The sequence below is a fragment of the Onychostruthus taczanowskii genome, unplaced genomic scaffold, assembly GCF_017590055.1.
Source record: "Onychostruthus taczanowskii isolate IOZ18803 unplaced genomic scaffold, ASM1759005v1 scaffold45, whole genome shotgun sequence".
NCBI classification, from domain to species: Eukaryota; Metazoa; Chordata; class Aves; order Passeriformes; family Passeridae; genus Onychostruthus; species Onychostruthus taczanowskii.
In genome coordinates, this window is record NW_024502014.1 from 4101958 (window position 1) to 4126644 (window position 24687).

Genomic DNA, 24687 nt, shown 5'->3' on the forward strand with positions numbered 1-24687 from the left:
CTCAAACACTGGCTTGACTTGATTGGCCATTATCTTGTTCTGCAATCAACTTCAGGTGAAAAAGGCAATACTGGTTTCAGAGGCACACGAGGATTTCCAGGAAAGGATGGTGTTCCAGGACTACCAGGTGACCAAGGTGACACTGGAGTGATGGGGTTTCCAGGATCACGGGGTTTGCCTGGACCAAAGGGCCTTCAAGGAATTACAGGTTTTCAAGGAGAACCAGGTGACCAGGTAAACAGAGTGGTAGTGAAGTACCCTGGACTTCGCAGTTAACTCCTGCCTCTAAGAAATATGATGAAGGGTGCTTGTACTGTACTCACCCATTAGATGTTCCCTCTGAGCAGAGACAGCCGGTGTAGTAGGAACTCTAAGTTCCCCAACGAAACACCTCTGTGCCTTGGTTACATTTTAGCAGGAACTGTGGTGGGAGTTAGGAAAGGACCTCTCCTAGCTACCTGTTCTGATGTGTTTTGCCATGTGGTTGAAGTCCAGGCTCCACTACACTAAATAGGGGGCAAAAAACAGATGCACAGTCAACTCTTCACCATTATTCTTAAGAACAGATTGACAAACCACTTACCACAGAGATCATAACATAGCAGCAGCACAATTGTGCCGTTAATATGTAGCTGCTTCTTCATATCCTGCTGTGTGAAGTGACCAAGGCAACAGACAAGACAAAGCAAGTCATCTTTGCCCCAAGCAGAACCCAGGCAAGCAGTGTTGCTCAAGAACAAATACACAAAACCACACAAATATTTCATGCAAGGTATAATTCTTCATTTCTTGTATGCTGGAAAGGTAGACAGTGAGATTACATAAAGGAAGAGGCACAGTTATTTTCTTGGTAAAGGGACATACTTTTGCTTAGCTTGTTTAATTAAATTTATTTGCTGATTAAAGGTCATTATTCAAAAAGAAAAATAGGGAAATCTTCATTTTTGTTGTGACATTACAACATTTCTGATTAATGTTTATAGTAAATTTTGGGTAACATACAACAATATTGGATATATATTTTATGGTACCTTTTAAATCAAATTATTCAAGCCATCTGTGGGGAAGTTAAGCTGTTTGAGCCAAGAATGAGAATAAGCTCTAAAAGCACAAATTCAAAATTATTAGCAAGTCTAACCTACAGTTTCTTGTTGTTGTCCAGTGTTAGAGATGTAAGAAAGACAAGATTTTTTTGTTGAGCTTAAGATATAGTTTTGCTAAGAGAAAAAAATGCTCCTGCAGATCATTCCTGATATACATACCCTATGTCAAACATTTTTATTTTGTTTTTTAAAAAAAATCAGGGTGATCTTGGCTTACCGGGAAACCCTGGATATCCAGGACTGACTGGCTCCAAAGGATGTAAAGGTAATGAGTTTGTATAGACATGCTGTGAAAAGAGCAATATTGTTAGGATATATGTGGGATAGATGGTGAAGACTCACTACAAAATTATTTTTACTTCTGTCCTGTTTTCCCATAAAACATGGTTGTAATTAGAAACAAGCCTTACCTACCTGAAGGCAAAAGTTGCATTTCAGCATATTCTTTAACAGCTTGTTCCTTTAAAAGTAGGTATTGCTAATCTAAAAGATAAATTCATGTCAGATTTCATAGAACTTAAAATTTCCATCAAAACCACATAAAAATCCATGCTTATGGATATGGAAAATTTGTCAAATCACATAAGAGTGAATGCAATCAAACTGAACTGTCATAATTTACCTGCACCAAAGCAATTCTCATTTTGTGTTCTCTTAGCCCCTTCTGTAGCTGTTTATATCTATTAATGACTTTCTTGGTCTTACAAAAGTGTCCAGCTTTGGTTTGTGGATAGAAAGGATGTCTGTATAAAATGGAATTCATTGTACCTCAACAGGCAAGAGAGGTGACCCAACTCCTCTGCTTGGTACACACGGTCAGAAAGGACCTCTGGGAGATCCAGGATTGCCAGGTACCTCTCTTTGATTGAAGACAAAATTGGACTTAAAAATTAATTTTCTCTAACTTTTGTTAGAGGGAGCTCTGCTCCCTATGCATTTGAGCCACTCTGTAGCACTTTTTTTTCCTTTAAGGACTTCGTGGATTTCCAGGGCAGAAGGGTTTACCAGGTATCCAAGGACAGCCTGGAAGACCAGGCTCCAAGGGTGATCGTGGATATCCAGGGCCACCTGGATTACCAGGTAATGCCAAAGTTTAAAAAAAATAATGCCATGGAATAGCTCAAAAGATATATGGAACAGGAGAAGGCACTTGAAGCATCTCTGTGAGGAGATGGAGAAATCAGAGATCATATCAAGGGGGCAATTTAAAGTTATTTCTGTTCCTATAGCAGCAATTGTCTGCTCAGACTCAGACAGCAAGACCCATCAATTCTTCCTGCATCCCCAAACACTTGCAAGTGCTGAATAGCATGGGGGAAAAAAAAACAACAGTTTAACAGAATTATATATTCACAGGGGTTTCTTTCACTCTCAGGAGCTACAGGTCCTCAAGGATTGCCAGGAGAACCTGGAGAAGAAGGGAAACCTGGAATTCTGGGACCTCCAGGATTGCAAGGATTACCTGGATCCCAAGGCAGAAAAGGTAAACAGAATATACCGTGCCATTCTCGTGTTAATGGGACAGTACCAGACATAAATACTCTTTCAGCAGTGAAAATGGAAAAGGCCTAACTGTGACTGTGATTTGGACTCTGTGGTCCCTTAAACTGCTTAGACTTAGGCCAGTTCCCATTACCTTTGATAAGTAACAGAAGTGCTACTTTGGAAAATTGGGCTACAATCTAAAATGAGTAAGGAGGAAGGTAGAAACAGAGTCTGGCTTAGCTGATGTAACCAATAGCAGAGCTTTAGGAAAGAAAAAGGTGTTTGCAGTAATTCGGTTGTTGCACTTTCGCTTCAGTTATACTGTGTTCTACATTTTCACCATGGAGTGCCACTGTTACTCTGCAAACCCAGTGGGCTGCTATGACAGCTTTATTTTTCAAATTTGTTTTAACAAATTGTGATAACTTTAGTTGCGTTTTATTGTTGGTTTTCTTGTTTCTTGGCTGATTTTGGAGTATTTAGCATAGAAGTGTTTCCTCCAAATCCTGATTTACACTTCTTGCAATGATTGTTGTGTTTAGATTGAATGTCAGTCATCTATACAACTGGTCTTGTTGGAGAACATTATTAACTTTTACTGTGCTTAGAAATGAAATTGTAAGTTATTAATACTCCAAAAAGAAAGTTATCAGCTCTGTATCCTGTGTCTGTTATAGTGTGCCTCATAACCAGCTCCCAAACAGGAAGAAGATTAGTGACCCATATACAGAAACCACAGTAAAGTAACACTTGGGGCTATAAAAATGGTTACAGAGGACAATAGATCCACTTTTTCAAATTCAGCTTAAGGACAAATTGAGAAGGTTTCTTACAAATTACTGAAAATCCAAATGAAAAATGGAAACCATTTATGATTGCTTGCAGTAAATAAGCAGTGCTGATTTAAACTGTCATGACAGATTCCCTGCTGCTACATAATGTGCAAGAGAACATTCAGTGTTGCAAGCAATATTTGCTGTAACAGAGATCTGCAGTGGCAGGGATGTCTGGAAGGGGTCAAAAAAAGAAAAAAAAAGCATTCTTCTGCTGCAAACTTCTTCATAATTGATGGGCTCTTTCTTTCTTTCCATAAGACACTTTATGCAGAACTTATCCCAAGTCCTGCACAGGAACATGACATTAACACACATCCTACAGAGGGAAAAGTTCCGTCCCAAATGACAATTCATTAGAGACCGAGTTGGCTGCTAAGCTGAGCATTCTATGTATTGCCACCATAGCTGAAAAGAAGGCTAATACCTTTGAAACTACACCCAGTAATGAAAACTGACTGGTATTTGTATTCCAGTTCAACTGGATATATAGATCTTGGTGCTGTTTTCAACAAGTGCTGGTGCAAGCATTAGAAATGAAATGGATAATTCATAGCTAAGTACATGGCCTCGTTAGTCTAATTGGTTCTCAGTTGCATTAAAGGTCTTGTGCCTGAACTTTTACATTTTAAAGAACTTCTAGATTAAAAAAAAATAAGTTAAACATCATCTATTAAAAGCATAGCCCCATTTTCTTTATTACAGTTGTTTTACTAGTTAAGGGCTTAGCCTGGCAAGCCTTATTTGTGTGAGTAATCCTTGATGGAGCAAGTAATACTCAGACCATCATCAGGAGGACTTGTGTGAGTAGGAGCTGAATTGGGCTGTACAACACAGAAACAGTGGTTCATGCTCAGGTCAGCCAATTCAGCTGTACCTAGAAATATGGGACCATAACAATCCAAAAATTTAGAAGTACAAGTGCTGATATTATAATGGATTGTTGGGAAATGTGTCAGAAATTCCCTGGAAAGCAAGTAAAACCAAGCCATCAATCTTGCCAGAATGAGCCAAAGATCAAAAAAAGTTTTAAATGGTGACCTGGGGACCAAAATTAGTTAGGAGTTCTTAATAATTTTAAAATACCGCTGTTAAATTCCCCAAAAGCAACTCTTATATAAATTTTAAAATGGGAACATGTCCAAAGCACAAGAAGGCTACAGAAAGCAGGAATGAAAGTTAGAATGTCATGAAAAGTTAAAGAACAGTTAATTAAGGTCATAGAAGATATTACAGGTTGGATTACTAGTATCCCAAGTTATAAAGTAGATTACACAGAGAATATATTATCAATGTTTTGCAGGTTTTCAAAAAATTTTCTCGATTTAAAATTTTTCCAGACTGATGCTTGATACACACTGGATCTATTTTTTGCAATTCATCCTTTGTTAAATTTTAACTAAAATAATTCTACAGTTTCTGTGAACAAAGCTATATGATTATTATTTTTGGTGTGCCTGCTAGAGAACTCTAGGGCTTTTTTATTTTTTCATTCTCAGATGACCCATCTTTGAACTAGGGACACTTAAATTTGGCAGGTGAAGCAGTTGATGAAGGATATTTGTGTTGCTGTTCCTACAGCAATTTGTCCTTGCCAAATTTGACCAGTTTATAAACTTGAAAAACTATATCCATCCTTATGTGCTTAAGCAGAGCAACACATTCTCCCAAGATGCCTGCTCTGGATACATGGCAGATTGGTGAGCTGCAGGACATGCTGGGACTGAGCACAGACACTCAACAGAGAACCTACATCTTCTGTGCCACGAAGGAGCCAGAGGAAAGGACATACACAGATAATTCAGACTTGTGGGAGAAACCCACTGCAAGTGGATTGGGAATGCTGCAGGGCAGGGAGAGGAATGGATGGGGAAGGAAAGGAGGCAGAGATGAGCAGCAGAAGTGGAGCAGAGACAGAACAGGCACTGACAGTATCATTCAGCTCCTTGATGATCGGTGTCCCTCTCTGGAGCAAGAGACATGCCAAGTCTGTTCCTGTCTCTGAAACCTGTCACAAATGACCCATCAGTTTTGCAAGACCTGTTGCTGTTACCAGGTGACAGACTGCTGTCTGCACTGAGGAAGTGTTTGTTCTCACACTTGATAGTTTATCTATACAACCAAGGAACTAAAAAGCACTGATGACATGGAGATATTTTTTACTCTCAACTGCAGACAACAAACACAACCTTAGATTAGTTCAACTTTCTTAAAAATGGATTAAAAAATGCCATCTGTTGTTTTATTTATCGTGTTTTAGCGATTTTCAAAAAAACACAAGTTATAAAGCAAAAGTTTTGTCTGATTACCACAAACAGTCAGTGCTAGTAGTGAACATCACTAGTGACAGAGCTGCTCTATATGCTACTATGTGTCACCAGAGGTTTCAATTACAGATTTGTTGTCTTCAAAGATTTTGTGCTGTTCAGTTCAAAGAGCTTTTGTAATAGAGTGATGCAAAAAAGCATAGTTTTCTGTGTGAAATCTGCAGGACCAGAGAAAAGAAGCCAGTATAGCCTCTTTTTGCTGCAGCTGGGTAAATTGCACTTCTGTTTTGAACAGAATCTGTACACAAGTTCCAGTTTTACAGCGATCTTAGGCAGTGTCTGCATCCCCATCAGTGGCTATGAAGTGATAGCACACTGAACTTTGGAGTAACAACCACATATAGCAGTAGTAGTGCAGCCACAGACACAAGGCTCTCTATAGATTAGCCCATAATCTGCTAGCTGCAGGATGGAAGTACCTAATGGATTAAAAGTTGTGCTTTCTGATTGCTTTGATGTGAAACTGTATTATGAAAGCGAATTTTTAACTTTTCACATTTGCCTTTCCAAAAAGACTGCACTGCAATGTGATCTCATCTGCAGATGCCAGCAATCAAATTCAGCAAATACCCCATCTTGATCCAGTATGTGTTGTCAGATAAAAAATGGCTTGATTTTTAATTGTGACTGTAAAGGATTGTTGTCAGTCATACCTGTGTGACACCTCTCAGGTCTTCCTGGGCTGCCTGGACTGGATGGCTTGGATGGACTAAAAGGTCAAAAGGGTTCTGCAGGAGCTCCAGGTAAAGATGAGAAATAACTGGAACAGAAAATCTTCTACATGACTGAATGTGTAAGGAAAGTGCATATTATTTTGTTGTTTTCCTTGCCCAGAAGATATCATTAAGGCTCAGACCAAACTTTCAAACAGAATCTGAAGTATGCTTAATGGCACACCTGCAGTTATTTGTGGGAAAAACTTTCAAACTTCCATTACTCACATAGTTTTGTTGGAATGCTTCAAGGCTGTTTATAAAATTAAAAAGTTCAGTGCAGATGATTCAAAGGAGAGCCAAGTCTGTTTTTTTTAAATATGCAGAAGATAAAACTAACAAATTAAAAGGAGACTTGTGAAATCCCAGCTCCATTTACAGTCCATGGGAGTTGTGCCTCAAACTTAAGAGGAACGTGGATTTCACTCATGCTGATGTATTCACAACTTTCAAAAGGTGCTTTTGAAGCACTGTTAAAAAACAATGCTTATAATCTATCTAAAGATTCCATATATATGCTGATAGAAAACTAAATTTGAAACCATGCAATCAATTTACATTTCAAGTTACAATAATGACACCATATAAAATAACCCCTGAAGAAGAGCATTCAAGCAAAAAGATTACTTTCTTTGAAAGTGATGAATTAGGGCCAGACTCAACAAAACTCTATCCAGCTTCCAAAAGAGAACCAGAAAAACAGCACTAGGCAATCCTTGCAAGGAGGAACATCTGCAGCTGGTATTTCTGTTCTGCACATCTGTATTTGTACTCGCTGTAAGCTTTATGTACATAATTGTTTTCTTACAAAGGTCAGAGTGAGACAGGGCCCCCAGGATACTCAGGAGAAATTGGACCAAAAGGAGACAGAGGTGAACCTGGATGGCCTGGTATTTCTATTCCGGGCCCCCCTGGAGAAAGGGGATTCCCAGGATTTCCAGGTAAGAAAAGGTTTTTTCCGAAGTGCTGCTCTGCAGTGTTGAAATTAAGCTCATACTTAATATATTTTTCTAAAGGCTCCTACTCTGGTTAATATGAACATTATTTAGAAGATTCTTTCCCTAAAACCACTTCTGTTGTAATATGCTGATGTTTCCTGGGTAGAGATACAGAGACAGAGACTCCAGAGTTTCTGCTTCATGTTATAGGAAAGAATGAAAATAGAAAATTATGGACTTGAATACACTCAGAGAACTGCTAGGTAGGGTTGCCACTTGGGAAGAAATTCCTGAAGAAAATAGTGCAGAATATCTGGCAGTCCCAGAACTATAGTGAATCTATCAACTGTTCTGATGTAATTGCCAGATAGAACTGCTTCACAAGATTGCAGTGGTTATTTTAGAGCTTGGTGATATTGGAACAGCACAGAAATGGGAAAAAGCACGTGTTTGAGGAAGGGCCACTGAGAAAGTGAAGAGACTGCAGAGAGGGGGAGAAGGAGAAGGAATTGCTTTGGCTCCAGAACAGAAGGCCCAGGAGGAGTTTATTAATGTGTGTAAATACCTGATGGCATGGACCTGGAGACAGCTCCTTCATAGTGATATCCAGTGAGAGGACAAGAGGGAATGGGCACAAATTGACATACAGGACATTCTACTTAAATATAAGGAAAAATTTTGTTTTCCCTGTGAAGGGAATTGAACATGGGAACAAGTAACCTGGAGAAGTTATGAAATGTCTGTCATTGGAGATACTCAAACTCCAGCTGGACAGAGCTTGAGGCACCCTGCTCGAGCTGATCCTGCTTTGAGGGCAGGGTTAGTCTAGGAAGTTCCAGAGGCCCACTCAAGCCTCAGTAATTCTGTGATTAGAAGTGACATCAGCTTTACGCTGCCAGACCTTGCCATAGTCACACAACACATGGAAGAAAAATAGCAGAAGGTGAAATCTGGTGAGGTGAACTATTCTAAGATGAAGACACAATCATTTTTCTTTAGTTTGGTTACTAGTTTGTGAACTGGAGGAGTCAACAGAACTGTGCTGTTGAGGAAAAAGAGCAAGTTTAATTCTGAGATGTATTAACACTGTTTGACATTGCATAGTTGAGGTCTCTGATAGTTGTGACCAGCTTTGACAATAAGAGAAAAATCACCAGAAAGTAAATGGAAGGATAGGGTCAAAAGCAAGATTGAAGAAACTAGATTTGTTTTTTTGTAGAAAAGAGAAGGCAACAGAATGCAACTCACATGTTAACAAGCTGCAACTGTTCAAAAGTGTTTGCAGAGAATTCTGCCTGTCATAAGTTAGGGCATAAATGTTTTATTGTGGAAAAATCCAGATTAAAGATTAGGGAAAAAATGCATTTAAGGCTAGTAAATTCATCTTGCTCACTGAGGTTTTTAGGAATCAGCATAACTCCCTTTTGCTGGGAACAATCTGTGAATATTTATCCTGCCCCAGGCAGAATCACTTCACAGTCCCCACTCACTTTACATTATTACCATTTCTCCCCTTGCTGGAATTCAGGAAAATGTGGCTATCCATGGCAATGTGCCAACATGGGATGATGTATTCTTCAGGTTACATAATTTTTATGGAAAGAGTTAAAAATTTCAAAAGATAATTAATATTTTCACTTTGACAAGATGGCCTCATAAGCCTAGGAACTGGTATGTTTGGTATACAAGTGTGACCATACATTACCTGCATGACTTCTCATGTCAGCATTCTTTTACTTACTAACTTCTGTCTGTAATCTAAAAAGAAAAACTTCTGATTTTTTTTTTAATGTGATCCCTTAGGTAGAAGAGGACCTGTTGGACCCACTGGACCTATGGGAAGATCTCCTGATAGTGCCTCCCCTGGTCCTCCAGGTGATCAAGGATTACCTGGTTTAGATGGCATCAGAGGTATTAAAACGTAAAATATCAACTTTTATAATGTAAAAAATCCCTTTGACTACTAGGAATAACAGGGTTACTGACTGTGAAACAATGTATAGAAGTGCATAGAGAATAAAGAAACCCATCACTACTTCAGTGAACACACAGAGAAGTGAACACTAGGTAGATAACCAACCAAGGACAAAATGCAGATCTCCAGATTAAGCAACTCAGTAATAAAGCTATAAGATATAAATGTAGAGAAACAGTATTTCAATGAATGTACCAGTAACTTGCTGCCTCTTGTGCTTGCACAGAAGTTAAATAACTTTGGGAACTATTCCTGTCATTGTCTTCCTTGAACAAAGGCTAACACTAGTATTTCCAAAAATATGCAAGGGCTGTCCTACATCCTAGAGAAAAAAAAAAAAAAACCAAAAAACACTCTAGAGCAAAATAAAAATCCCCACCAGCAGAACGTGGCTATTTTTAGATGTCTGTACTTTGTGTATATATTAAGAATAAAGTTCTTTTCCATAGGTGATCCTGGGAATCCTGGTCCTCCTGGAGAGACTATCTTTGTGCGAGGAGATCCAGGTGACAGTGGCATTCGAGGGCCACCAGGTAATCCTGGGCCACGAGGACAGCAGGGAGCCAGAGGCCCTCCTGGGAGCCAGGGAAGAGAAGGCCCAAAGGGTATGGTCAGAGATGTTTTTAAGGTCTGTGTGCACTAATTCCCAGCCCCTGAGACTCAGCCTTGTGCCCGGGGGTGGCCAGTGGAGATGGAGCTGGGCAGAAGGGGGGGGAGGCTGGACATTCCACAGCTCATCCTGGTTACCTACAGACACAATGGCATTGGGGTAGAAGGTGAGAGTAGAGACAGATTCACATGTGCTGCCTCACAACAGCTTGTTGGAAGGCACTCTGCCACTCTGAGAATAAGGCAGTAAAACATTTCAGTTTTTACCCTCTTCAGGGGTCTTGAGAAACTGTGGAAAATGCAGATGAGGAGTTTGCCAGATAAGCAAACTGTGACCCCCTCTTCAGGGGTCTTGAGAAACTGTGGAAAATGCAGATGAGTTTGAACTAAGAGAGTCTCATGTCTGCCCCATATCAATAGCCTGGAGCTTTCAACAGATTCTTTAGTTTCAAAACAGAAATCTATATACTCTGCTTCTTTCACACACTGTAGAGAAATCCCAACTACACCAATAACTTCCAATCTCTACAAAAAGAAAAGTCATATAAGTCAGATGCAGATCAGAGAAAGAAGAAGAAACGTGTATTTCTTTGTGTGGCACAACAGAGTTGAGGATTCCCAAGCATCCAGACTGCATTTTATTTTGTTTGGTTTTATTTCCAGGTCCTATGGGGGTCCATGGCCCACAGGGTCCACCTGGTGCTTTAGGACAACCAGGAGACCAAGGTTTTCCAGGAAGGCCTGGTCCCAGAGGTCCCACAGGTACTTATGAACCTGTTGCTTAGTGTCACTCACCTGTAACTGTGATCCTTCAATTCATATATAATCATACTAATGTTAACTTGCATGCAAATAATTTAAACAATCTCAGAAAAAAAGACCCCTGCAGTTGCCAACTTGAGTGATTTCTCATTTGATTAAAAATTTCTGAACTATTTGTTTCTAATGTCACCTCATGTAAGTGATTTCAGTTCTCATTCCATTCTTTACTCTAATTTACATGCCTGAAACTTGCTTCCACCTGCACCTCAATGGCCACAATCTGCTTTCCATTTTTCAAATCCTTCAGGTTTCATAGGTAAGTTCATGACTTTTGATTATTGTTCTTTTCATGGGAGCTCCATTATATATAGAAACGTTCAGCTCTTATTAGAAGGTATCCTTGCTGTGGTTTCTAGGAAGAGTAGGTACTGCTAGCTACTGTCATGGGCTAGCCTTTTTAGCCTGCCTATTGAAGGTTTTGCAGAAACAAAATAGGCAAAATTTTCCATGTGCTAAGGTGTTTGCACTGAAGCTGGGTAGGTGCACTTCAGGCTACAACTCAAATCAGTTTGGGACACATAAAACTGAAGCTGTATACCAAATATGTGAAACGTAGAATCATTGAATTAAGTTGGAAAAGACCTTGAACATATCAAATCCCACCATTAACCCAGCACTGCCAAGGCCACCCCTACACCATGTCCCCAAGTGCCACATCTACACATCTTTTCAATGCCTCCAGGGATGGTGACAACACCACTTCCCTGGGCAGCCTGTTCCAGGGCTTGACAGCCCTTCCCATGAAGACATATTTCCTAATATCCAATATAATTCTCCCTTGATGAAACTTAAGGCCATTTCCTCTTGTTAATTGGGAGAAGAGACTCTCTACAAGCTCCTTTCAATTAACTGTAGTAGAGCAGTAAGGTCTCTCCTGATCCTCCTCCAGACTAAATACCCCCAGTTCCCTCAGCTACTCCTCACCAGATTTTGCTCCAGACCTTTCCCAGCTCCATTGCCTCTCTGGACACGCTCCAGCACCTCAATGTCTTTCTGGTATTGAGAAGCCCAAAATTAAATACAGGATTCAAGGTGAAGCCTCACCAGTGCTGAGCACAGGGGAATGGTGACTGCCTGGTCCTGCTGGCCACAGGCCAGGATGCCACTGGCCTTCTTTCTCACTTGGGCAAAGATCACAGACCAGCTAACATACACTTGCTAACACTGGCTTGCCACACTGTTCATACTGTGCTAAAAGACTAAGAGTAAAATTAAAACAGTAGGACTCAATAATTCAAGATTTTAAAATACTTAAAGTACACTCTTGAAAACCCAAATCAGGTACCATTTATGTTGACTTTTTGCATGGGAGCTATCAGCCAGTCTTGCAATTCACTTTCCCATTACACATTCCAGGTGACCCTGGTGAACCAGGGGAAGTGGATGATTCGTGCCCTACAATCCCAGGGCCTCCTGGGGAAGCAGGGCAAAGAGGAGAGGATGGCTCTGCAGGACTACCAGGGCCAATAGGCCACCCTGGACCCCAAGGTAAACTCATGTTTTGAAAGGTTGGATGTTCTTCTCAGCCATTTAGACAAGTTGAAAAAGGTCAGAGTGTCAGAGTTACTTCTCTGTGTTTTACTCTCTTTCTTCTCCTTAAACACTTACTAACAGTCTCCAGAAACACATAGTGGACTGGTTAATGCTGAGGATGATGGATAAATGTAGCTGAACCAGGCTGTTTGAGCCTGCCTGAACTACATTCTCATTTCCTAGGCCAGGCAGGGCAAAAGCACAAGACACTGTTGAGAAAAAAGTTCTTCAAGTAGTATTTTTCCTTTTTCCCCACCAAGTTATAAAAGCAATGCCTCAAACTATCCCTGTGGTTTAGACCTGTTTGAAGGATGTTTAAAATGTACATGCTTTAAAATCTAGCTATAATGAATTCCAAAGCTCTGGTAACCAAAGTCCTAAAAGGACACTGAACTCAGAGAAGCGGCTACAATGGAGGTCTTTATCTGTTAGAACATGAAAGAGTTACCACCAATGAAAAATGACCAAAGAGATCTTAAAAGGAAGTGATGAAAGACTAAAATGTTATTCTGACAGATGAAAAGAAAACAAGGGTGATGCTGGTACTGGTGATCCCAAAAGAGAGGCCACCTTCATAGAAACACAGCATGGGCTGTATTGCAGTGTCTTCAGTTTAGATGGTGGAATCCCTTGTGTTGTTTTAGGTATTTCCTATTTGGGAAACCAAAGTTTGTTGTGTTGGCTGCTCTGAGTCCAGAAAAAAACCCCCATGATTGTCTCCCAGGAGATTCCCTGCAGCAGTCATTCCCATCATGAAAGGAAATGATGCAGTTTTCAGTTAACTCTCTAGTTTTAGTTATCTTAGTTGATTTGCCAGCTAAAAGGTGTTTCTGGGGTTACACAGCTGTGTTTCCATTACATACATCATTAAGGGTTTCTGTAAAACCAGGTGATACAGTGATACACATATTTGCACTGTTTTTATGAAAGAAATAAAGAAATAGCAATGCTTTTTCCTTCATTAAGATGGGAGAATTCAATTTTTTCCTGGCTTGGAAGGCAAACAGTAAGTTTTACTGGCAAAAGCAATGGATTTTATTAAAAGCCCTTAATGTGCTTATGCTTTGGAATAATAACTCTGCAACCAACATAGAAAAGTTGGTTTGTTTTTTTTTTTTTTGACTGGTTCAGACTTTCTTAGTAAAAAGTAATAAGGGGAAGTTTGAATGCTGTGAGACAACCTTGAGTTACTCAGTCTGCAGGTTAAATAGCAAAGTCTGCAAGGAATGAAGCACCATTACTGAGAAACAACTGTGGTGGGTGCTAGAGAAACACCCTCATCTGAAAACTGGTTTTTATGAAAAGGGGAAAACCACTTCTAAGTGCAACAATACCTGATAAGTGTTACTTTGTTCAATTCAGATAATGTTTTCGGTAGCCAGTGAACAGGCCCATCATTATCTGCACCCTACATGACATGTATCATTTACTGTCACAGCCACACCTTCCCCCTAATGGATAAAGTGCTCGGACATGTGAGAAACACAAAAAGGTGAGGCCATCAGGAGCCTAAAAATGTCCAGTTCTGCAGTCTCTCCCTGTTCTCTAAGTACTCCAATACATCCCTTACTTCAAAAAGAGTTCACTGTGTGTACTAAGACTTTGCTGAATGGAGTTCTCAAAGCTGGCAGCTTGGCTTGCCTCAGGAGGAGTTACAGCTCATTCCATGGTGCAGATCCTGAATTCTGCACGAGGCTTGCATGATAATGATTGTGGGGAGTGCTTTGGTTTCAACTGTAAATCACACAAGATCTCTGAAGAGGATGGAAAACCTTATCAGGAGCTGCTGTTCCTAAGTCATTCCTCTGAGCTACTGCTGTGGTCACAGGGTGAATAAGTGGTGAAGAGAATTGCCTGCAGAAGCAGTTCTGCACCTCGCTGTCCTGTGTCCATTTTGCTGACTGGCCCTTTGTGTTTGGACAATGCAGAACCTTAAATACAGCCCTTTGAAGGAAAAGCATATACTTTGTATTTATCTAGGCATAAAAGGTGAAGAAGGATCATATGGCCTGCCAGGTCAAGATGGGTTACCTGGGGCACCTGGACCACCAGGTGACCAAGGAAGCCGAGGAGAGCAAGGATATGCTGGGCCACAAGGTAAGAACAGAGCATGACTTCAGGGGGGAGATGTGTGAGATGATGCACGGACTCAGTTTTTTCCTCTTCTCCCCCTGTTCCCACATGGATACAGCCACCTCTTGCCCCTTCTCAGTTCAAGCACTGACAGTGACATTTCTTCTCCCCCTGTTCCCACATGAATACAGCCACCTCTAGCCTGAGATTCCATGACACCTCTTGCCCCTTCTCAGTTCAAGCACTGACAGTGACATTTGTGAATGATTTCATAACAAGACCCGTTGGAAGAAAATTTATCTCAGCATCCATTACTAAACAGAAAGGCAATTAAGCACCCATGCTCAGACAGAATCTATCAATAGGCATGCATCTCTAAACCAGGGCTAATGGGGCAACTGTCTGGCAGTAATTAAAGTTGTATTTTACCTGTGACTGCTCTCTAATAAATTAAGGCTTTAATACCTATGTGAGCAAGAGGCATCGACTGTTACTGCAAGGATTCAAATTCAGTCCAAACGTTCTGTTCATCCTAATCAGTAAGTCAGGGAAATTGCCCACTTCAGTTCATTTCTTAATCCATACAGCACAAGACAGGTACAATAGAAAAGCCAAGTGCCAAGCATTCAGTAGCAATGTAGTTCATTTCTCTCCCAGAAGAAGGATAACAAAAGTCTACTTGTGTCTTTATTGCCCATGACAGCCTTGAAGTTGTATTTATATACAATTGGGAACTTATTGAACATTTACACACAGCAGGTGTGAACATTGTATTTTATCCTAGTAAATTTCTTTTACCTTTCTGCAAGGTCCACCTGGCCAGACTGGTGTCCCAGGACAACCAGGTCCCCAAATTAGATCTGCAAGTGGATTCTTGCTTGTCCTTCACAGTCAGTCAGACAGAGAACCACTCTGCCCACAGGGGATGCCGAAGTTATGGACTGGCTATAGTCTGCTGTACTTGGAAGGACAAGAGAAAGCCCATAATCAAGATCTTGGTATGTATTGTATATAATTGCTCTCCAGCTAAGGGATAATATGGTGTTATCTATACAAGGAAAGACAAGTCACATGGAACAAGCTATAAAACTGTCAGCTACTTATTTTCTACACTAATTTACACTGATGATAATGAACTTGGTTATGCTGCCCTCTTGTCAGCCATTTGAAATGGCTTTCTGCTGCTCTGCAATTGCATGCAAAAGTATTTCTAAGTAATTTTGACTTGAATCTGGAGAGATGAGGGGTTTATTTCACTTATCCCAGCTCATTTTAGGCTGTCTTTGAAGTCACTGGAAAGATTTTCCTAGGTCAGAAATGTTATTTGGCCACTCTGAAATAACTCCCTGGAGGTTCTGCTCCTTTTTTACTGTAGACACAGCTTGGGAAAGAGCTGGTTAAGTTGGGTAAGTACAGTTGGGCAGTATAAGTAAGCTTTACAAGTAAATTATGCATCATGTGTACAGCACAATCCTGTGCTTTTCAGAGTCAGAAGCTAATATTTTTTGGAAAAGCCAAAGCCAAGTTCCTTCCAGAGACAGCTCCTTTTGGTGCCTTGGGTCACTTATTCCCTGTCTTTTACAATTCTGACTAAAATTAGATGTCTAAATAAGCTGCCTGCCTTGAAGCCTGAGGAACTGATTGGTGGCAATTTGCACAGAAAAAGTTTCCTAAATTCTTGTTTACTTGTTATACAAGAGTTAGAGAAGTCTCTGAGGAGGAAAGATCAAGGACCTAATAAGCTGAACAAAAAAGAAGTGTTTAAAAGAGCAATAAAAAGAGCTATTTTTAGAATAGCAGTGGTGTTTTAGAATGTTTTCACTATTGTGTGTTTGGCATTTCCCAGGAGAGCCAGTTGCTAACAGAATGCCTCATAACAACAGTGAAAATAAGATTCAAAGAAAACGGAGTCCTTGTCTCCTGTGTGATTTTGCAGGCATTTTTCCTACTCAGGCTGCTCCAGATCCTTCACTAGGACTGGAATGGAATATTACCAGTGATAAACAAAACTGGCTTCTGTACAGAAATGTCACATGTCTTTAATGAAGGTGTTTGGGTTTGGAGGCATTACAGAAATACTTCGCACACCGAGTTGAAGGCAGAACTTTGTGCAATGATTATTGCTAACTCAAGAGGCCATCATGAAACTGTTCTAAATTCAGTTCTGGAAGAAGTTCACCACAGAAGTATGCACTGGTGACTTCTTGGTTCCCACTGATGTCTGCCTGATGAGAATTTTGCAGGATCGGCTCTGCAAAATCCTTCAATCCTTTTATTTCACTTTGGGAGTCTGTGAAGCCTTTCTGGAAGGCAGTAGAATAGCTGCTGAGATTTCAGCTTAATGGACTGCTAGCAACGGCTTGTCATACTTCACAAAAATGTTTCTATTTATCAGTATTTTCATTTGGTTTCTCACTGCTCCTAATGAGTTTGTAAATAGCTGATCTCCTTTTAAATCAGCCGTCACCCCTTGCCTCATTTATTTTTCAGTGTTGGCACTGCTAAGAAATTTGTTATCATAACTGTTTCTCATGGTGACAAACTACATCATGTTTAAATATCAGATTGATACAATTAAATATTACTGGTCAAAGGAAGATACTTACTGCTAATAGGTCTTTGTTTTTCATGTAGACATTCTGGTAAAGGGCTTGGGAGGTTTAACATCTGTGCATTACCTAAAATGCTAAAATGTGTAATTTTGTAGCAACATTGGCCAGAACACAATTTTCAACCGACCTAGGAAGTGAAATAATTGGCAGCACTTGCTGTTATTTTCAGGTCTGGCAGGGTCCTGCCTGCCCGTGTTTAGCACCATGCCGTTTGCCTACTGCAACATCAACCAGGTGTGTTACTATGCCAGCCGCAACGACAAGTCCTACTGGCTGTCCAGCGCCGCGCCGCTGCCCACGGCGCCGCTGTCCGAGGACGAGATCCAGCCCTACATCAGCAGGTGCGCCGTGTGCGAGGCCCCCGCGCAGGCCGTGGCCCTGCACAGCCAGGACCAGTCCATTCCCCCCTGCCCGCCCAACTGGAGGAGCCTTTGGATAGGATACTCGTTTTTGATGGTAAGAAAGTGGGAGCATGATTATATAGATGTGTTTCTTTCGTCCGGCTTTTGTATTCTAAAGGTTCAAGGATTTTTAGCTCTGAAAAGAAATTATTCAATGTCTAGCAAACATTAAAGAGGAAAATTCACAAGAAACGAGACACAGGTTAGTTCCAAATTGCAGAACCCGGCTGTAGCTACATATACTGTACTCAGAAACTTAAGATATGCATTCCTTGAAATTACAAAGGTTTTGCCTCCTTGTCTGTAATAAACAATGGGATTTTCATGTACAAATACACAATTTTCAGAATTAGAGCTACAGGTCATTTTAATGCCATCCTCAAGTTACATTTGCAGCAGTTTGGATAATGGCACCATTCTGAATCAACCCAGACTACTCCTTCCTTCAGTTTGATAAATACCTGAAAGTTAAGTGAGCTGGCTCTAGACTTTGAGATTAATTTATTACAGAGCAAATTAAAATTTTCTCCAGCAAGAGAATCTTACTCCCATATAAAATTACAAAAAACAGCACAGTTAAAAGCAAGTAGGGAAAAAGACAGATGAACATAATTTACCTATTTTTCATGCACAGTTACCAGGTTGTCCCTTTGTTCTTTCCAGCACACTGGATCTGGTGACCAGGGTGGTGGACAGTCCCTTATGTCACCCGGAAGCTGCCTGGAAGACTTCAGATCAGCACCATTCATCGAGTGCCAGGGCCAGCGGGGAACGTGTCAGTTCTTTGCTAATGAATACAGCTTCTGGCTGACCACCGTGATGCCTGAGCTGCAGTTTGCATCAGCCCCCGTGTCAGGAACTCTTAAAGAAGGACAAGAGCAGAGGAAAAAGATCAGTAGATGCCAGGTATGCCTGAAGCATGGCTAGGAAGCAAACCAAAAGCAGGCAGCTACAGAGAGGCTTGTGGGAGGATGAGCAAAGTGCTAAAGGTTTAAACAGCAGCTCGTGTTTGAATCTGTGTCAAGGTGTGCAGCAATGTTCTTTGCTGGAATGGAAAAATGAGACACAGATGATGAATTCCATCCCCTCCTGATCTGCTGAGCCTCATCCACCCATGTACACACATCCACAGGCACTAAAATCTTGTGTAAAATAATTAAGAAAAGATGAAATTCTGTCCCATTGGAGTTCACTGCTGTAAATTACAGGGAACAAGGTGAGCTTGGAGGATTTAGTCAAGCTGGGAAGACCAAGGACACCATACCTGTTGTGCAAGAGAATGGATTTCCTGTTAGAAATGGCATTTACAGCAGGAAGAATATGTGCATTTACATGGCATATTATAAATATTTATCCATATTGATAGACATGTGCAAACATATAAATATCAAAGCCCTGTAGCTGAATTTCCCAAGCTAAAGTAACTTTGCACTTGCTGGTTCTGAGGGAAGAGAAAAATGCAATTGTTAAAAAATAATCTAATAATAAAAACAATGAAGATCAAAGTCTTTTACCACTGCAGTACTGAACCAGACTCTGAAAGAACTGCTAATTGGGCTTTCATAATCAACAAAAAGCTGCAAATCCATTTAATGGGAGATTATGTAAGAAAATAAAATTAGCTGAGATAACAAATCCTTAAAAACTTGTATTTATATTTACAATTAATTTCTAAGAGCAGTTACATTAAGTTATTAAACTCTAATCCAAGTTTCTGAAGCAACAAAGCAATTTCTAATATTACTTGAAAAGAAACTGTGACATGGTGATAAAATGGGTGAATTTATCTGAGTGATGAATATAAGAAGTGTTAGGACAATAGATTGTGTTCATTCTCTGCTTCTTTGTTTGTAAATACACCACAAAAAAAAGAACCATCACCATTAAGATCCTTATGGAATGACAGCTCTGAACATCCTTTTTATTTTTTAAAGCACTAATTGTAAAAATGCTCATATCCTAAAGAACTAATCACCTTTTGAAAAAATGAAAATACATTTGTACTCTCTTCATTCATCTGTAAAACCAGAACTATTAAATGGTTCTATATCATGGGGAAACATCTGAAAACACAGATTGCAAGTGGAGAATCCATCATGTGCAGAAGGGCCACAAATGCCCCTTTTACCACTTAAATAAGCTACATTTTAGTAGAATGTAATCAAATGCTTTTTCCAGCACTTTTCCTTTCAATTTGTGTTCACTGAGGTGCCCCCAGCAAAAGCATTTTCAAGGAAACTGAATCCTCATCCAAGGGTCCTAATTCAAAGCAAACTCCCTCTGAAGCCATCACGAGTACAACAGGGTGATCAGCCAATTTAAAAGCTGGATACGCAAACTCAAAGAGCAGGAAAGACAGACATTCCACACTCAGCCAGAGGAAAACAAAACAGTCAGAGGATAAGTCCAGTCGAGTGTAAATACATCTGACTGTGCAACTTCCTCCTGCCACAACCAACCAAACCTCTCCGATGTGCTGTGCTTACATGGTGGTCAACTGACTCTGCCCTTTCACCTGGGCAAGGGCCAGGAGCCCTCCTGGGGCATGTGCCATTCCCACCTGTGCCAGGGAACATTTCCCTCTGGTGCTGTGCCCGCTGGGACAGGGCACACCTCGGGTCACTGCTGGGTGATCCTGACTGCATCTGCCAGATCTGACACTGGAACAGGGGCCAATCCCTGCCACTGACCTGTATGCAGGAATTCCATCCCCTCCTGATTCAGGCTCATCCTACAAGCAGGGCAGAGCAGCTCTGCAGTCTGACATAAACGCCAAAGTCTTGGCTCTGTGAGGTGCTGAGCAGCTCAGGAGCTTCCTGTGGGAAGAAAGCAGTGGGTGGAGAGGAGCACCAGGGCTGAGGCCACCCGTTCTCCAAGGTGTGCAAGCTGTGATTCCAAAGAGGTCTCAGCTAAAGCCCCACGGGACTGGGAGCTGCAGCTGCTGCTCACAGTCACAGGAACAAACACCCAGTGGCTCAGGTGATGGCCCCATTTCCTGAGTGGATTTAGCTGATTCCACACTGAGGTCTATTTACGAGCCTCACCTGACAGTGCTCACCAGCTCCTGTCACTCATCTGCAGCCTCTTTACAGGTGAGAAACTCTGGAGAGGAGCTGTGGCTTTCCTGGGAAGCAAAGTGGGGCTTTTGGTATAAACTGCACTGAGGTAAACAACAATCAAAATCTTATATACCGTGTTACTGCAAACTGGGTCATAGGGACAAGGTGAAAACAAGGGAGTAAAAAGGGTTTTTGGAATTGCATCTGTGTTCACCTAACTTGAGCAAATGCACCAAAAAATCTTTAAAACATCAGCAAAAATCCTCACCAATGATTTAAATAGGCTATTTCACAACATTTGACCATGTTGCTCTTTTGTTTGCTTTAAAAACATCACACAGATTCCCCCCAAATCTGTGTATCATTTTGATGCAGAGTTTTTGCAACTGTGCCAGTTCCATTTTACTATGGTCTGTAAGAACATATATAGGAAATGTATTTTTAAGCTACTACTGATAGCTCAGATATTTCATAAGTGTGCAAATTCCTGTTCCATGCTCAGCTAGCTCCATAAGGCATTTGTCAGAAATATTGTACTAATTCAAAATTAAATTGCAGATAAATTGCTTAATATTACACAGCAAGTAAAACAGATCAAAGTAAAAAGCAGCAGATGCTTTAACTCTGCAATAATTTGTCCAGTGACTAAAAGCAGAAAAATAATTGGTAAATTATTCATAGGGAACCTATTTATGAAATTAAGTGTGAAAAGGCATAGCTGAAATTGCTATGAGTAAAAACACCCCTAAAAACAATGGCTTTGTTCTAGCCCTTGAAGTCCAAATTACCCTTACTATGGCATTACAGAGTCTGGATCTTGTGCAGGCCCAGTCAAGAAGTGAATTTTATCCCCAACAGCAGGCAGGATATTAAGAGCAACATGAAAATTATGCTGGCTGCACTTGGAGGTCACTGAAATTGAAGCCATTTGGGGTGAACTGCCCTGGAGTTAAATTCCGATCTAGTAATTTCTAATGAAATTTGCTTGCCTATCACCCTGGCAAACCATGGCCAGCACACAGGGAAGTCCTGGTTCTAACTCAAGGCAAAACCTCAGGGCAGGTGACAGATTCTTGTCCCTCACATCCCTGTGCATCAGGATTTCTAGAGGATAACAGGTGGAAGGAAAACACTGCATGGCCTGAAACCTGATCTTCTCACAAGAAATGTGGCCATTTTTGCTTCATTTGATGTTTTTCATTACAAGGAAAGAGATGCACAAGCTGAAAACATCTCTTGAATGTCATCTTTTGGTGTATACAGAGCTTGTCAAAAGGGAGAAACTAAAGCAAAACTTAAGTTTAGTGTCCACAATCCACATGCATAGAACAGGTATCAGAATGAGAGGACAGCAAACAGCTGCAGACAGAGGTGGTGCTTGGCTGGGGCCTGTGAGCTGACACAGCCTCCTACAGAAGCAGTGCAGGGGCCATGGCCAGGCCTTGCTGCCTCAGGCTCCTGCTTCTCCTGTGCTGAGAGCTGTCAGGGTGGGGAGCTGGCCCTGGCTGGCAGCCACACATGTGCTTCACCCCCCAGCAGGACAGGAAAGAAAACAGAAGGACAAAGAACATGAAAATTCATTGGTTGGCATATAGACGAAGAAATCACTTACCAAGTACTGTTGGGGGCTAAACAGACTCAGCTCAGGGAATTCAATTTATTATTTTGGGGAAAAAATTGACAAACCTTAACATACCTTTCCTCCAAGTCTCCCAGTGCCAACTCTGCTGCCTTGTTACCACAGCAAATGCCAGTTAGTCCCTTCAGTGAGGCAGGGGGCAGCAGAAGCTTCTTGGGACAGGTGTTATTGCAGGTACAAAGTGGCTTTTCTGTGCTGCACCTTCCTTCTCACTCTCTTCCTGTGCTCTGACATTGTTCCTCTGTAGGCTGCAGCCCTTTGGTGGCAGTACCTGCACTGGCATGGGTGCTTCTCAGAATCACATTATTATGTGCAACAAGTTTAAGCAAAACTGGTCCAGGGATTCTTCCAGGGAAAACTCTTCACCAAAAAAACCTCTTTCCTACTTTGGCTGGTTCATGAGCACCACAGGAAAACAAAAGTAGTATCACAACAGCCAAACCCCAGAATTCCTACACTCCATACATTTTTTGCCTGTATTTAAGGCAATTTAAGCAAAGCTTTTATCCATTAACCCAGGCAGCTCACTTGTTTGGAAAGGATCCCCCGAAAGCTTTAAAACACACTCTGGAGCAGACTGAATGTGCTCTGCACCACACCTGCTCTGGGCACACAGGGCCAGCCTACAGGGACTGTGCCAGCCCTCCAGCACAGTGTGTGGGGCCACACCAGCAGCCCTCAGCAATGCTCTGACCTGTACCTTCAGCCAGATCCAGGACACAAACCACAACCATGTGAGTTTGTTTCTTATTCCACATGGCCACCTCACACTGACATCCCAGACTGACTCCCAGCCCTTCCAGGCCTTACAAGCAATCCTTAAGTAACTTGTAACTCCACTCAGTGGCCATCCACAGACAAATGCTGCACAGATGAGGACTTCTGTTCTAAGGCTTGACTTGCATTAGAACTGAGCAAGACAGAAAACAACCATCCAAGGCCATGGGGAGGAGCTGTAATGGGGAACAATTGTTTGCAAGAAAAAGGATCTCCTCAAAGCCAGCTGTGAGAAACAGCGGTCAAGCAAGGACAGAGCCCATCAGTCTTCAAAAACAATAAAAAAATTCAGTCAGCTCTGGTAAGAACTTTCCAGCAGGTGAAGCAATTGCTTCATCAAACTGGGGATCTATTTCATGACTGGATCTGATTTCAGAAATCAGCATTTTAAACTGACCAAACAACAAGAACAGCTGCTGAAATTCTGTCCACCTGAACCATCTGGAAAACTAGCCAGGTGGAGAAAAATCCCCATCAGCACTCCAACAGATGCTGCTCCATATTCATATTTAACAGCTCTCCCCTTTCCTAGTCACTTCATCCAGATGTTCCAGAAGGTACTGGAAGTTCAATTAGAGGTGACATTTCATAAGTGCAAAGTAAAAACAACTCCATATTTATCATTCTAGAGTGAACCTGTCCAACAAAGACAGTTCGTCCATGAATGGCAGCTCACCCACCTCACAGCACAGCTCACCTTGTGCTTAACCACACACTGCCCCACTGCTTCACAAAAGAGGACAGGCTTGAGCTTCGTGGGATTTGAAATTCCACATATTTAAATGTTTTCCACAGATTCACTGAATTAGAAATGCAGAACATGTGAGACAAAATCCCAACCAAGTCCTAATGGAAGCCCCACAGTAAGGTACCATCCTACAGACTCTGTTGCGTCCCTGCGTGTTACTCGTGGTTTATAGCAAGATTTGGAGTGAAGCACTCAAGTCCCAGACTGACATCAGGTTCAGCTTGGCAAAACAAAGTTTCAGTACACAGGAAAACAAGAACTTCTCCAGAATTTAGTCTTCCATGCACATGACAAACACCACTCTGAAGGGCTGCTTTCACTGAAGTGGAGAATAAACCTTCTCATGGGCAGAAATCAATTAAATCCTTATGGGAAGTAAAACAATTAAAAATGTCTACTCTGAGGCAGTTGTAGCTGTAGTCTGCTTGACTCTGCACATCTGCATTTTCAAAACTACAAAACAAATTATTATTTTAGAATGCTGTAATTCTATTGTGCTTAAACATTTTAGATGTATGTAAGAAAGTGAAATAGATGCAATAAATGGTACCAGATGTTACAGAAGTTTTGGCCACAGACAGGTTGTATCTCTGCATAAATGCTGTCACAACAACCTTCTCAGCTGCAGAACTTCGTACCTAAATACTTTATAATTTTTAAGTCAGCAAAGAGGTCATTTCATACTCACTAATATTGTATGGATTTAGGGGCTGTTTTTTCAATTGTTGCATGGTTAAGGAAAGAACACAGGGGTTCACAGAAGTGACTGAACACCAATCTCTCTTAAATGATCCCTGGAAAGAATGGTTTGGTGAAGGGCCTAATCCAACATTCTACACGAAGGCAAGCACATTTACTGCTGACCTGCCCTGAAGGGGCACTTGTTTAACCTGCTCCAAAGAGACAGAAGAAGGAAATTCTGGAATACCTCTAGCTTATTTGGAAAGTTCACTATCCACATGTTTAGAAATCTTTTGCTTGCACTCCTTTTGCTGCTAATTAGTGCAATTTCTGCTGGTAAACAGACAAGAGAGCCGAGC

General features: G+C 41.2%; 1 protein-coding gene across 1 annotated transcript in view; it reads left to right on the plus strand.

Annotated features, from left to right (window-relative positions):
* LOC121341103 (collagen alpha-4(IV) chain-like) overlaps positions 1–18415 on the plus strand; it is a 67961-nt gene extending 49546 nt beyond the window's left edge. The window contains exons 33-48 of the mRNA XM_041414331.1: positions 56–234; positions 1305–1368; positions 1880–1954; positions 2076–2183; positions 2479–2586; positions 6420–6491; positions 7274–7402; positions 9203–9310; positions 9824–9979; positions 10647–10745; positions 11053–11061; positions 12162–12293; positions 14319–14435; positions 15221–15409; positions 17193–17479; positions 18088–18415. Coding sequence (XP_041270265.1) covers positions 56–234; positions 1305–1368; positions 1880–1954; positions 2076–2183; positions 2479–2586; positions 6420–6491; positions 7274–7402; positions 9203–9310; positions 9824–9979; positions 10647–10745; positions 11053–11061; positions 12162–12293; positions 14319–14435; positions 15221–15409; positions 17193–17479; positions 18088–18351 — 2096 coding nt within the window. The 3' untranslated portion in view covers positions 18352–18415. The remainder of the gene's footprint in view (positions 1–55; positions 235–1304; positions 1369–1879; positions 1955–2075; positions 2184–2478; positions 2587–6419; positions 6492–7273; positions 7403–9202; positions 9311–9823; positions 9980–10646; positions 10746–11052; positions 11062–12161; positions 12294–14318; positions 14436–15220; positions 15410–17192; positions 17480–18087) is intronic.
* Positions 18416–24687: the final 6272 nt, after the last annotated feature.